The following is a 15,611-nucleotide window of genomic DNA, read 5'->3' as shown; positions in this document are numbered from 1 at the left end:
CTGGTCTCCAGGAAAACATTGATGAAGCCTGACTTGTTTACCTGGAGGAGTCACACAGTGGGGACAGAAGTAAGGGTTTTCTGCAGAATGAATGCAAGTCTGCCACTACAAAAAATATAGCATATTATATTTTAAAATTGGCTGCATTCATGCAAATAAGTGGCTGATTGTTAATCACTGGAATCCGGGGAGGAAGGAAGCTGCCGGACACAAGGGTCTTCGGGGCCCGCCCATCACCAGCCCCACCCTCAGGCTGCAGAGCCTCCTTCTTGGGCAGACAGGTCTGCCTACCCGCAGTCTGGGCTTTTTACAACTTCACTTGTTGAAACTCAAGCCACGCCTGGGTAAGTACATTCTGCACGCATCATACCATAAACAGGTGCCAGATTGCTGGCGTCATCCTGTTTCCACAAGTTTTCTTTGTCTTTCCACGTTATTTACGGTGGAATTTTCCCAGGTGCAAATGGGAAGCCCTTGGAGCATTTTCTAGAAGGAAAGGTTTGGCCCTCTCTCTAAACCGTAAGGGCGCGAGAGTGACTCATGGTGCCCCTGATCCCGGGGCAGGGCAGTCCTGCTCCACTAGGTGCGGCCAATCAGATCACAGGGGCCAGTGTTGGTATAGATAAGCCTTTGCTGAAAGGAGCCCAGCTTATGTACAAACGGGGAAAATCCTCCGCGTGAAAGGCCAGCCTCAATGGGCTGGGAAATGCTGATGTCTGTGTATTCACTGCGCGGCTCGCAGGCTCTGCCCAGGTATGGGGTGCAGCTGGTTTGTGTCAGCGTCGTGGGTGGAGACTGGGCTGCTTGCCCGACGGCTTTAGGTGGGTCAGCGCCTCTGCTTAGACTTCGCCTGCTTCTGAATGGAGGAAGAGAAAGTCCAGTTGCTGACACGCAGACTTTCCGTGGGCCTCGGCCTCCAAAGTCAACAGACTATCCCCGACCGTAAGTAGATGGCAGAGTGGTACTTTCCCCCCTGGTCTTGGGGAAGCCAAAGCGGGGCAGTTCTAGAGGTCACTGGGAGAGACTTCCAGACACAGTCAGGCTTCCCTCCAGGAGGTTTTGAAATTTACACTGAGCCAGAGGCCGTTTTAAAAGCTAGTTTAAAAAATCTCGTTCAATAGATAAGTGATGAGAACCTACTGTATAGCACAGGGAACTCTACACATGGGAAAGAAATCTAAAAAAGAGGAGATAAATGAATATGTCCAGCTGATTCACTTTGCTGTAGGGTAGAAACTCACATAACATTGTAAAGCAATTGTACTCCAATAAAAATTTTAAAAACTGAAAACCTAATTTAGATGTTCCGATTCTTAAGAAAATTGATTGAATTTTATTTGGTGAATGAGTTTGAAAAATTAATGTCACATCGAACCATGTGTAATTCCAGCTGTGTGTGGTTCGGCCTGGCAGGTGCAAGGAAGTTATTTTAATGGAGAAGGGTGCAGTGATTTTAACATTCATCATTGTTTCCTAGCGAGGCATCATTTTGAAATGAATGGAAAAGATAAACTGAAGTGATTGATTTTAAATAAATGAACATTTTACATTCTATAAGTGCTTCATATGCTTCCTTTTTTTGGTCCATCTTATAAACAGCAAAAGGTGAAAAAGGATTGAGCAATTGCAACTTTTTGATTAAAGTGTTAGGAGGGAGAGGGTGGATCATTACAGAGATGCCACTCATAATTTTCTCTGTTTGGGGCATTTTATTTATTTAATTTATTGAAAACTTTTTATGTTGGAGTATAGCCAGTTAACAATGTTGTGATAGTTTCAGGTGGACCGTAAAGGGACTCAGCCATGCATATACATGTATCCATTCTCTTGAGAGCTTTCTAACTGGACTTGTTCAAAAATTTATATTTTATTTTCCTGGGACTGTTAATGGCACATAGTATGTGGTAGCTACTCACTCAGTGTTGGTTGAATGCCTGAGCAAATCGACGGACACGTTTTATTTTGAGTACGTCCATGAGCCATCCTGCCATGGGAGAAATCTTGAATCAGAAGGAAGGAGGCTGGGGTCTGTTTCCAGCTTTGGCTTCTCCAACTGGGTCTTCGGCAAATGCCTGGCCTTCTCTGCAGCCTGTTTTGCCACTGGATTAAATTGGTGATCTCTAAGGCTCCAGCTCAAATAGTCTGTAGTTTATTTATTTATTTAAGTACAGTCGATTTAATACAATGATATGGTGGGGCTTCCCCGGGTGGTCCGGTGATTTGAGACTCGGTGCTCCCAATGTTTGATCACTGGTTGGGGAAGTAGGTTCCTGTGTGTCACACGGTGCAGTCAAAAGTAAAAACAAATTTTTTAAAAAAGACATTTATTTTATTAAAAAAATACAATGTTGTGTTAGTTACTGCTGCATAGCCAAGTGATTCAGATACACACACACACATATATGTTGTTGTTTAGTCGCTAAATTGTGTCTAACTCTTTAGCACCCCATGGACTGTAGCCTGCTAGGCTCTTCTGCCCATGGGATTTCCAAGGTAAGAATACTGGGAATGGGTTGCCATTTTCTTCTCCAGGGGATCTTCCCAACCCAGGGATCGAACCCACATCACCTGCATTGGCAGGCAGATATTTTTTTACCACTGAGGCGCCAGGGAAGCCAATACATACATATACACATTCTCTTTTAGAGTATTATTTTCCATTATAGTTTATCATAGGATATTGAATATAGGTCTCTGTGCTATATAGTAGGACCTTGTTGTTTATCTGTTCTATATATAAAAGCTTACCTAGTAGCCATATTGCTGCAAATGGCATTATTTTATTCTTTTTTTATGACTGAGTAGTATTCCATTGTGTATAAAGTACCACATCTCCTTTATCCATTCATCTGTCAAGGGACACTGAGGTTGCCTCCATGGCTTGGCTATTGTGAACAGTGCTGCTGTGAACATAGGGGCACGTGTATTGAAAAGTCTGTAATTTTAAAAGCGTTCTATAACTTGGTTTCTCCACCTTGGAAAGAGAACAAATAGTCCCACTCCTGCTTCTGTTATGGGGTCTCGGAGCTGGAACTCTGCTGGGTGATGTCAGCAGACATCCTGGGTTTCTCCGTGGGCTGTGTGGGAAGCACCTTCATTACGACGATGATTAATAAGCAGTGTCATCAAGGGAGCCCGATGCAGTGACTCTGGGTGTCCGGGCAGCAAGCCGCCTTTCATGATTATTTATTCACTGTCTGGCTACAACAACCCATTTTCCTCAGCAAGAAAACCATGCTGCCTTCAGAGAAATATGTGCAGAAGTGAAACTGATTTGCTGAAACAAGTGTTTAGAGTAAAAAAATATCAAAACCACATGTTCCCGAGGCGCAGTGGATTTCACGCCTGCTAATGTTAGGCACCCAGCTTTGCTGTCCCCGACGGTGAGACCCCAGCCTCGCTCTGGATTTCCAAACCGAACACAATTGGAAACAGAAAACACTCTGACAGCGGCGTGCCTCATGCTCTCCTTGGCACACCAGCCCCTTTTGTCACTCCGTTTGTATATATCCGTATATGTGTATCTTGGCGTTAAGTCAGAGACTCAGTAACAAACTTGTCTTTCAGAAGTGTCTGCCAACCGCGGATAGGAGTTAAACACCAGCCTGTACTGGGAAAGACGGCTGGGTGGCACTTTGCAAAGGAAAGCCCTTCAAATGCAGTTTTCCATGATGTGACTCTAGAGATAAACACTCGCCATCATCTGGTTTTTAAGTTCCGGGAGATGAGTAGGCAGAAAAAGCCCCAGACCTCCTTCAGTTTTACAGATGTACATACCCTTTCGTTTCTTCCAGTCGGCACTAATCAAATCCGGAGGGACGCTGAGCACCCTGAGTCGTCATGGGCAACGAGAACAGCTCCTCAGGCAACCAGGTGGGTGTCATGGGGTTTCCCCTTGACCTGCGCGGGGCTCTTGAGTGACACTGACTAGACGTTTCCAGCATCTCCTCTCTGTCCGTCTCCTCTCCTCTCTGTATCCGTGTAGCTGTTTCTCATTCCATTTTCAGAAGTTTCGTATTAAGTGTATGTTAGTCACTCAGTCAGCTCAGTCACGTCTGAGTCTTTGCAACCCCATGGACTGTAGTCCCCCCAGGCTCCTCTGTCCATGGGATTCTCCAGGCGAGCATACTGCAGTGGGTTGCCATTTCCTTCTCCAGGGGATCTTCCCAACCCAAGTGTCAAACCTGGGTCTCCCGTACTTCAGGCAGATTCTTTACCATCTGAGCTACCAGGGAAGCCCTTTGTAGTCAAAGTCTAGCCTTGATTTTATAAGTTATATAAAAACTAGTATTACTTCTTATTCTATGCTTTTAAAATTGACATAGGCGAGTTTGGCACATTTCCGCCCCCCCCCCCCAGGATTTTGCCCCTCCCCCATCCACTAACCTACATGGATATATCATAGGTTAAAATAAAATCATTTCCACACTCCCCTACCACAGCCTCCCCAGCCCCCTGCCGAAAAAAAAAAAAAAAAAAAAGAATTTAAGGTCTGGAAAAAGTTTTAAAATGTATCAATGTTGAGCAGATTAAACGTGAACCATCATTTCCATGTTAGGTAAGTTTTTCAAAACTGAGGAATAGACTTTGCTTAATTGTGTGTAATATTGGGATATTAAAATAAATACAGATTTTATCTTAAGTTTGAGAGTTGTAATTCAATGCCCTGGTGAACAAAATTAGGGAAACACTTTCCCATTGATCGGACACAATGGAAATCTTGGATTAATAGTACAGAGTTTTTTGGATGAGAAAATTGGACCTAAAAGCCACCCTTGGGCAATTCCTTTTCCCTTAGCTTTTTTTCTTCCCTATCTTTTCTCAAGCAGGAAAACAGGAATAATCAAAAGAAAAGGTAGAGAGTTTCCTGTTGACCTAGTGGTTAGGATTCTGGGCTTTCACTGCTGTAGCCTGGGTTCAGTCCTTGGTCTGGGAACTGAGATCCTTTAAGCAGTGCACAGTGCAGCTAAAAAAAAAAAGGTAAAAAGATAATATTTACTTACTTACTTGGCTGTGCCGGGTCCCAGTTGTGTCGCACAGGATCTTTAGTTGTGACATGCCAACTCTTAGTTGGGCATGTTAACTCCTAGTGGGATCTAGTTCCTGGAACAGAAATCGAACCCGGACCCCTGAGCTGGGAGCACAAAGTCTCAGGCACTGGATCACCCGGGAAGTCCCTAAAAAAAGAGATGAAAAGGTGGCCAACTTGAGTCTTTAGGGGCAGAGAAGAAACAGTGATGGTGTTAAATGGCTGGAGGGGGGCAATGGGGAGAGGTGGGGACTGTAGCAAACAGGGGCTTCTGTTCCATTGTCTAAAAGAGAGCACTGCCATCAACTCCAGCAGAGGTTGCCAAGTGGGACTGTGGGCCCAGTGTTACAAGACCTTGCTGTGCCTTCAAGAGAAGGCAGAAACCTGTGTTGCTTTTTTTTCTAAAAATCTTGCAGTTTTTAAAATTAAACTTTTTGTTGTTGAGAGAGTGGTGGATTGACATGATGTTGGAAGATATAATACAAAGAGGTACTTCCCTGGTGGTCCCGTGGTTAAGACTCTGCCGTCCAGTGCAGGGGCTACAGGTTTGATCGTTGGTTGGGGAGCCAAGATCCCACATGCCTGGGGACCAAAAAAACCAAAACAGAAAGCAGAAACAATATTGTGACAAATTCAATAACGACTTTAAAAGAAGAGTTCCACATTAAACAATCTTAAAAAAAAAATTTTTTTTTTTTAAAGAAATAATACAGAGAGATCCCAGATACCCCTTTACCTAGTTTACCCCAAGGGCAATATTTTACAAAACTAGAGTACAGACTCACAAGCCAGATACTGACATTGCCACCATCTAGATACAACATTGCCACCATCTGGATACAGAATATTTCCAGAGGCAGAATTTCTTTTGTTGCCCTTAGAGCCACACCCACCTCCCCTGGGGCCCTTTTCCTAACCTCTGGCAATTTCTAATTTGTTCTCTATCTCTTAGAGATGAGCTAGAGAATGTTATACCATGTTACATAAGAGGAACCACACAGTAGGTGACCTTCTGGAACTGGCTTTTTTCACTCAGCATGATTTCCTGGAGATTCATCCAGATTGCTGTATACGTCAGTAGTCCATTCATTTTTATTGCTGGGTAGCATTCCTTGCTACTGTTGGTTGAACCGTCATTTAGTGAAGGACATCTGGGCTGTTTCCAGTTTGGAGCTACTACAAAGAAAGCTGTTATGGACATTTGTAGACAGGTTATTTTTTTGGTGAACGTAAGTTTTCATTTCTCGGACATAAAGCCCAAGAGTACAGCTGCTTGGTCATGTGGTAATTGCATGCTTAGTTTTATAAGGAACAACCAAACCATCTGCTAGAATCCCTGAATCACTTTACCTTCCCACCAGCAGTGTCTGTGTGAGCCAGTTTCTCTGCATTCTGGCCGTCAACTGGTACTGTCCCTGTTTGGTGTTGACGTTCTGATGTGTCTGTTGTGATATCTCATTATGCTTTTAATTTGCATGTCCCTGATGACGGATGATGTTGAACATCTTTTACGTGCTTATTACCATCGGTTTATTCACTTTGGTGAAATATCTGTGTCTTTTGCCCATTTCCTCCCTGGATTTTTCTTGCTGTGGAGTTTTGAGAATTTTTATAATGTCTAGATACTGATCCTTTTTCAAATTGTGGTTTGCAGATATTTTCTCCTATTGGTAGCTTTTCTTTTCATTCTCTTACCAAGTTCTCTTACAGAGAAGCTTCTAAGAAGTACAATAGATGAGTTTTTCCTTTTATAGTTAGCGCTTTTGGTATCTTCCCTAAGCTGAGAAGAATTTCTACTTGAATATAGACAGAGTTAAAGTAGCTTATATTTTCTCTCCATTACCTGTACTAAATCTCTCTGTGCAGAACTGAAGGCTGGTTTATTTATAATAGATACATAGAAATGGAACTGGTGGAGCAAATGAAGGGTATTTTTGAAAGGTTCTTGCTATATATTAATAGCTATACCTGTAGCTGTATCTCTATACAAAGTGCCTTCTAGAAAGGTGATGACAATTTATATGTCTCTCAACAGGGTTTGAAGGCCCATCTCACTGTATTCCTGCAAGCAGTGATTATTTTAGTGTCTTAGATTGTTATTGATTAGGGGTAAAAATGCTCAGAGGTTTGAAGACTCTTCACCCACACTCCTCATCTCTTGCCAGCTCCCAACCCCAGGCTCCCTCCCCACAGCCCACCTTCCTGGAGCAGATGGGAGATGTTTTTCTGGCACCACAGTTTTTTACATTTCCAACCTCAGCCACACGTGACCCAATGGAGCATCATGGGTTGCCTTTAGGACTTCAGGATCAGAACAAGGCTTGCCTTCCTGGGAGAAACAAATGGAAATTAAGCACAAGTACATTTGGCTTCAGAGCTCAGGGTCCCCCATGGGGCAGAAGCTCCAGTCCCGTCTTTCCACCATCTCCTGGATGCCTCTGTGTGGATGACTCCTCGGCTTCCTTTCCTGATCCTCCCCTCCGCATTCTCTCTCTTGGGTACCATGACCTATCCTACCTTCAAGACAGAAACGTGGGAGTCACCGTTAACTCCACCCGTTCCCATTCTCTGCTTTTAATACATCACCCTATGATTGATTGATTGATTAGTGAACTGGTTGTTTAGTTTTCCAAATTTCTGTTTAATCAGGACTGTTTTGGGTTGTGAGAGACAGAAGCCCACCTCCAACGGCCACATGCGGAGAAGGGGCTCATCTGTCCTAAAGAACCGAGAAGTCCCCAGAGAGGGTCTCGCTGCAGTAGTCACGGGGCTTCAAAAGATGTCGCGGGTGATCTCTCCTCTCTGGATTTTGCTTTGCTTTCCTCTCTGACACCCTAGTCCTCAGGGAGGTGCCTCCAGCCCTATAGGCCGCTCCACGCTTCTTCCAGCTAATGGTCCAGCCTCTGATCAGCTCTCTCTAAGGAATCTGATGGGCCCTGATCTGTCACGTGCCCTCTCTAGCTGGGGTCAGTTGCTGTGTCCTGGAAGGTGGAACAGCCTGAGTCATGTCCCCATGCCTGATGGGGAAAGGTGGCTCCAGGGCAATGACAGTCCCATCAGTGTAGCTTAGAGCACTTTCTCAAAAGACAAAAAATATAACATATATCCTTGTGTTAGAATACACGTGGATATACATGTGTACACACATGTATATACATGTATATCATACACATACATGTGTAGTATACATGTATATATGTGTATGTCATGTATATGTATATCATACATACATGTGTGTATACATACATATCATGAATATCATACGTCCATATAGTACGTGTTAGAAGTTCTGCCTTCTAACACCCTTCTTCCTCTCCATTCCCATCATCACAGCTCTACATCCTCATAACTGGGTCCCTGAAAACACCTCCAAACTAGTTCCTCTGCCTCCACACCCTCTCCCATCCCACTCTTGCTCCCAGTCCTCTCTCTCAGAAGCTTTTTCTCTGTGAAGATGCACTTGGAGGTGCCTGTATCCTGCTTACAAGTGAACTCCTGGAGGGAAAGATCCAGGTCCAGATGAACCTCTCTTCACAGATTAAGGACCAGGCATTGAGAAGCAGCAGCATCACCAGTGCAATGGATGAGAGATGGGTCTTCCTAGTCCTGCCTAGTCCTTGCCTTGTCCTTGCCTCCTTCAAACACCCTCAGGCTGCAGGTCCTTCTTTTGTCTAACTTCCCCTGGGTAGCAGTGGGCCTCCAGCAAGTTAGGATCTCTCTCTGGTTCTTGGGGGATTACCATTCACTGTGGCCCATCCTAACAGCAAGACACTTTGCTTTCAGCAAGAGGACTCTGGCTTGAATAACGTCATCCTGTGGCCTCCAAACCCTGAGCCTCTGCAGGTACTGAGAGACGTGCTCTGTATGGTTTGCTGTCAGACCCCTTCCTAACCTCTAACTGGTTGCAGACTTTTGCGTGCTGTGTTTGTTTGCATTTTTAGTTTTTCTCCTCTTCCTTCTCCCATTGCCTCCTCCTGCCCACCTCAAATAAGTGATACAACAGTAGATACCTGCAATATATGTTTGGATTTTTAAAACTAACATTTTGGTGTGTCTGCCAAACATCTGGGCTTCCCTGGTGGCTCAGTGGTAAAGAACCTGCCAGCCAATGCAGGAGATGTGGGTTTGATCCCTTGGTCAGGAAGATCCCCTGGAGGAGGAAATGGCAACCCACTCCAGTATTCTTGCCTGGGAAATAGCATGGACAGAGGAGCCTCACGGGCTACCGTCCATGGGGTAGCAAAGAGTCGGACACGGCTTAGCAGTTAAACAACACCCAAGATCTGGCTTGGTTGCTATGCTGTGAGATGCTGAGTATGGCTTATGTTCTCAAGGTAATGAAACTGCCAATACTGACCCTTCCAAACATTCCTGCTTTGATTTCCTTTATCCTGGAGGGAGGCTGAGTATGGGGTGCTGGCCGCCCTTTGCCACCAGTGGGCAAAGCTGGTTTGTCCTAAGGAATATTGCTTTCCCAAGCGCCCTCAGTGTGGGTGTGCGTTGGGCAGCTGGCTGAGTCCCCTCGTGTGAGCTCTTCCTAAAGTGTTTGCCAACCACTGGGAAGGAGGGCAAATTGGGGACTTTGCCTCCCTTTCACGGAGATTTATCCTGGAGACAGCATCAAGGTAGGTGTGTGCTTATGAGTGTGGTCAAGTGTGAGGCGATAAAATGTAGCCTGCTGTGACATCCCCACACCCAGGGGGAGGCATGTTAGCCACCCACGTGCTGAGTTCCTTGCCTTAAGTAAAGAGTAGCTCCCACCTACCAAGCGTGGCTTCCAGAAGCTCTGCTTGGTGCTGTTGATGAAAATAGTCAATAATAAGAAAAGAGTTTTATTTGAGCCAAACTTAGGACCAGCCCAGAATCCTAGCTTCCCAGATTACTCTGAGAAACTGCCCGTGAGAGTTTTCAGAGGAGGAATGACTTGAACTGATTATATATATATATTTTAATTTTTTAAAATTTATTTATTTATTTGGCTGCACTGAGGGGTCTTAGTTGTGGCCTGTGAACTCTTACTTGCAGCATGTGGGATCTAGTTCCCTGACCAGGGATTGAACTCAGGCCCCCCACCTTGGACCACCAGGTAAGTTCCTGACTGGAGATTTTTTTAAAAAAGTTGTGGTTGCTATGTTGGGCATGGTCTTTAGGGGGCAGAAGGCAGGAGTAGAGAAGGGGCATTGATTAAGAGGTTATCTAGAGGTCAAAAAGATAGATGATGATGGCCTGGAATGAAGTATCAGGGAAGAGGGTTCCTGGATGGGGATGTATTTTGAAGGCAGAGAGAAATGCTTAATGAGGGATCGAACCTAGGGGGTGGGGGAAAGAGCAGAACTGAGAAGGAGCCGTAGGTGTTGGGCCTGAGCCTTTGGGTAGAGGGGAATGTCATTTCCTTAGATGGGGAGGATGGGAGGAGAGGAAGTTTTAGGGAGAAGGGAGAAAATCAAAGGTTCTGGTCTGGCATAAAATCTGAATGCATATTGGGAGCTACAGTGAAGAGATCTGATGGGCATTTGGATACATAAGAGATGGGGCCTGAGATGTGTATTTCAGTCATCAGCACAGGTATTTAAATCCATCCGACTGGACCTCTGTCCATGGGATTCTCCAGGCAAGAATAATGGCGTGGGTTTCCATTTCCTCCTCCAGGGAATCTTCCTGACCTGGGGTGAAGCCCGAGTCTCCTGGGTCTCTTGCATTGCAGATGGATTCTGTAGCCGTTGAGTCACCGGGGAAGGCCATTGGGAGAGAGTGAGGGACTTGATTAATTGGAGATGCTCCAACATTTAGACATAAGCCCGGGGGAAATGGGAGAACCAGGGTGGGGGGGATTTTTGAAGGAACTGAAGCTGGTTCAACACAAAGGAAAATGAGGGACCTAAGCGATCATGAGTGTTGAGGAACAGACAGGGTATCGTGGCGTCAGACGCTGCTGACAAACAAGGAGCAGACACCTGTCCATTGAGTTGACGATGTGCGGGCCATATGAGGAAAGCCTCATGTTGCCCTGCAGGTCCTTGACAGGCACAGGTCCAGTGAGGACAGGGATGCAGGTTGCAGGGGGGAGATCTGATGCGGAAACTGGGGATAAGGAAGTAGAAAGAGATGTGTAGGTCATCCAAGTGGTTTTCCTAAGAAAAGGAGCATAATATTGGGGCAGTAGCTAGTGGAGAAAGTTGCCTGGAAGCTTTAATTAAAGACTGAAGATACTGGATGCCCTTGTTTCAGTGGGCTTGTGGAAGAGAGACAGGGATCAGTGGAGAATAAATGAGAGAGGTCAATGGAAAGAAGGCTGACCTTGAGTGTTTGAGAGGGAATGGGGCTGGAGCAGAAGTGGGCTTAGAGGAGAGACATTTCCACCACTCTGGACTAGGGGAGAGAGGACAAAAGCAGATACAGCTGGGATGGCTGATAAGGGTGCAGAGAAAGAAGTGCATGTGGGGGGTGTGGAGACGCGGACAGAGGAGGCAGGCAGTGTACTGAGCATGGAAGCTGGGGGGATAACATGTACCTGGGGAGACTAGACCTTCACGTAGTCACTGAGGGAAGCCGGGTACGAGCCATGGTAGGACCTCTCTTCATAGTCTCTTGGCAGTAGGCCAGAAAATTAGCTTAGTGATTTTTTCTACTGGCATTTTTTGGAAGCAACTGATGTGTCAAATTAATTATTCACCATTTTACCTTAAGAAGTCAAGTTTAGTAACATTACTATTGTCCTATATCTAGAATCTGCCAAAGAGCATAGTTATTTCTTCCTTCGTCAGCACAAACACTCTTCAAACTCTGAAATTTAGTTGTGTGGCCTTAGTTTCTTGTCTGTATTCCCAAGGGAAGAGAAGTCATTGGTGGGGAAATTCACACACGCAGACTGGACCAACTCCATCCATTTATTGAAGGTTCCTTAGTGACTGAGGCCTTTTGACCTTGGAGGAGACTCAGCCCCTCCTGGGTGCCTGTTCCTGCATGCTGAGTCCTACTTGTTACTCCCACTCCTTCCCTCCGCTGACTGATTCACTGAGGCCTCCTGGCAGGCCGACTGCTCTCAGGAAGCCCAGAGCAACCACAGCTACTAAAATGCACAGCTGTGACTCATAGGCCTTTCCTTGCTGGTGACTCATCTTCCTGTGAGCATCAGACGTGCCGGCTGGGAATGAGAAGAAAGCCGTATGTCCAACCAAGGCTGTGAAGGGGGACTGGCATGGGGGCAGGAAGGTACAGTGCAGTGGGAGGTCACTAGAGTGACTAACACTGAGCCAAGGGCAGCTGAGCGGCCTGAGCCTGGTGAGCCTTAGTCTCAGGGTCCTAACCGGCGTGTCCTCTTTGGAACAGAGGTGGAGGTGGTTATGGTGATGAGGGTAGGTTCCATCCAACAGCCCTTCCTGGGGTTTCATGCATCAGGACTCTCACAGAAGGATTTATGGTGAGATAAGGGCCTCGTCAGCACACAGCCCCAACACCTGAAAGTGGGCATAACAGTGATTCAGTGTTCTTTCCTGAGTGTTTGGTTCTGGGGAGCCCTGCAGAGACACCTGAGCTCTGAGCACGTGGATTCCAGAGCAGAAGAGCAACACTCATCCCACCCTGCTTTACCACCTCTGAACTCTCTCTTGGCCTTGGGGCTGTCATGAGACCTGTTTATGGCTCTGACAGCATGGGGAGGAAAAGAAAGACAGTCAATCCTATTATTATTATTTTTATTAATATTATGGCTTGACTTAAAAAAATATGATCATTAAAAATGCCCTTTTAAAGCAGCTCCATCATCTGGATGTTTCTGTAGTTTGAAAAAAAGGATTTTCCACTATAGAAACTGTGGTCAGTGCTGTGAAGCAAGAGGGTGGGAGCAAGGAAGCTGAGCTGGCCCTGGGCATCCTGGAAGACTCTGGGGAGCTGGAGGATGAGCAGGAAACAAGCGGCGTAAGGAGGCTTGAGGGCAAGTCACTGCACAGGCCTCCCCAGCCCAGACCTCACTGGGGCAGGTCTTCTGGTTCTGGCTCAGGGCCCATGAGGCAGCTGGGTCTGAGGTTCATTCCTGAAAGCGACCTCAGCGCGGTGGCTTCAGATTCTCTGACATCCATGGAGCAGAGGACCAGGACAAGAGAATCTGTGCTATGCGAGGCACCCCAGGGCATGCTTCCACAGGCTGAGGTCAGCTGTGGCTCAGGCACTGTGTGATTATTATTTTGCTTCTAGGTAAATGGCCGCTAAGTATCTGCAGGGTCTTCCCTGGTGGCTCAGATGGTAAAGGATCTGCTTGCCAGGGCAGGAGAGGAGGGTTCGATCTCTGGTTCGGGAATATCCCCTGGAGAGGAAATAGCAACCCACTCCAGTATTCTTGCCTGGGAAATCCCATAGACAGAGGAGCCTGGTGGGCTACTGTCCTTGGCGTTGCAAAGAATCAGGCATGGCTTAGTGAATGAGCACACACACGGGCACACAAGTATGTGCATACGTTGTTTAAATCTACAAATGTCTGGGATCCCAAGTTCAGCTTGGAGGGAGTCTCTCTATTTCCAGAGGAACCCAGGGTACTCAGCAATATGATGGCATTGGCAGAACAGCATCTTCTAATAGTCTACTGAAGTAAGTGGGCACCTGGGATGATTTAAGTGTGCTTAAAGAGAAATAAATTGAACAAAGACAATTAAACAGCATGAACGCAATGCTGGTAACAGTGGAGAGAGTTTGTTTAGTATGACGTCTGATGGCCCAGCCCAGGGGGTTGGTGCTAATTTTTGCTGGAGTAATTATTAAAGTTTGTGAATTGCATGGCTCCAGGTTTGGCCGGATGCCGCTTCTGAAGAATAGGATTAACTGTTTTAACTCCAAGCCGAGAAAGGCACTGGGGCTCCTAGTTAATGAGCTCTGGATCAGTTTCTTCTTTATAATTATAACTAACATATATGAGTGTCTACTATGATCTAGCCTTGTACCTTGTGCTTCATACATATTATTTTATTTAACTTTCGAAACAACCCTGTAAATATGATCCCTCTTTTCCAGATATGATACTAGAGGCAGAGAAGACTTATGGCTAAATATACACTATAGTTTGGCTTTGAACCACTGCACCTGGCTTCCTGCACCCTTGTTCTTTTTTCTTTTATTTTTATTGGAGTATAGTTGCTTTCTTGAACCCTTGTTATTTTTTAAATTTATTTATTTTTAATTGGGGGTTTCCCTTGTGGCTCAGCTGGTAAAGAATGCACCTGCTGTGTGGGAGACCTGGGTTCGATCCCTGGGTTGGGAAGATCCCCTGGAGAAGGTAATTGGAGGATAATTGCTTTTCAATATTGCATTGGTTTCTGCCATATACCAACATGAATCAGCCATAGGTATACATATGTCCCCTCCTTCTTGAACCTCCCTCCCACCCCTCTACGTTATCACAGAGCACCAGATTTGAGCTCCCTGTGGCATACAGCAAATTCCCTGCTGCTGCTGCTGCTAGGTCGCTTCAGTCTTGTCCGACTCTGTGCGACCCCATAGGCAGCAGCTCACCAGGCTCCCCCATCTCTGGGATTCTCCAGGCAAGAACACTGGAGTGGGTTGCTATTTCCTTCTCCAAAGCATGAAAGTGAAAAGTGAAAGTGAAGTCACTCAGTCGTGTCCGACTCTTAGCGACCCCATGGACTGCAGCCTACCAGGCTCCTCCATCCATGGGATTTTCCAGGCAAGAGTACTGGAGTGGGGTGCCATCGCCTTGTCTGACAGCAAATTTACTGGCTCTCTATTTGGCATATGGTGACGTCTGTGTTTCAACGCTCTTCTCTCAGTTCACCCCATCCTCTGCTTCCTCCGCTGTGTCCGCATCTGCTCACTGTGTCTGCATGTCCGTTGCTGCCCTGCATGTAGGTTCAGCAGTTCCACCTTTCCAGATTCCTTAAATATGAGTTAACATAACATAGTTGTTTTTCTCTTTTTAACTTACTTCACTCTGTATAATAGGCTCTAGGTTCATCCACCTCTTTAGAACTGACTCAAATGCGTTACTTTTAATGGCTGAATAATATTCCATTGTATATATGTACCACAGCTTCTGTATTCATTCATCTGTCGATGGCCATCTGGGCTGCTCCCACGTCCTATCTAGTATAAACAGTGCTGCAACGAACATGGGCTGCATGTGTCGTTTTCAGTTATGGTTTCCTCAGGGTGTATGTCCAGTAGTAGGATTGCTGGGTCATCAGTTCAGTTCTGTCGCTCAGTTGTGTCAGACTCTTTGTGACCCCATGGACTGCAGCACGCCAGGCCTCCCTGTCCATCACCAACTCACGGAGCTTGCTCAAACTCATGTCCATCAAGTTGGTGATGCCATCCAACCATCTCATCCTCTGTCATCCCCTTCTCCTCCTGCTTTCAGTCTGTCCCCAAATCAGGGTCTTTTCCAATGAGTCAGTTCTTCAAATCAGGTGGCCAAAGTATTGGAGTTTCAGCTTCAGCATCAATCCTTCCAATAAATATTCAGGGTTGATTTCCTTTAGGATTGACTGGTTGGATCTCCTTGCAGTCCAAGAGTCTTCTCCAACACCACAGTTCAAAAGCATCAATTCTTTGGCGCTCATACTTCTATATGGTCCAA

At 45.9% G+C, this 15,611-nt stretch overlaps 1 protein-coding gene across 1 annotated transcript in view; it reads left to right on the top strand.

Moving 5' to 3' along the window:
* Positions 704-15,611, top strand: part of TACC2 (transforming acidic coiled-coil containing protein 2) — a 206,861-nt gene continuing 191,953 nt past the window's right edge. Inside the window, exons 1-3 of the mRNA XM_013975232.2 lie at positions 704-942; positions 3,795-3,873; positions 8,813-8,872. Coding sequence (XP_013830686.2) covers positions 3,841-3,873; positions 8,813-8,872 — 93 coding nt within the window. The 5' untranslated portion in view covers positions 704-942; positions 3,795-3,840. The remainder of the gene's footprint in view (positions 943-3,794; positions 3,874-8,812; positions 8,873-15,611) is intronic.

This window comes from Capra hircus, chromosome 26 (assembly GCF_001704415.2).
Source record: "Capra hircus breed San Clemente chromosome 26, ASM170441v1, whole genome shotgun sequence".
In the NCBI taxonomy this organism is placed as follows: Eukaryota; Metazoa; Chordata; class Mammalia; order Artiodactyla; family Bovidae; genus Capra; species Capra hircus.
This window is presented reverse-complemented; position numbering and strand designations above follow the sequence as displayed.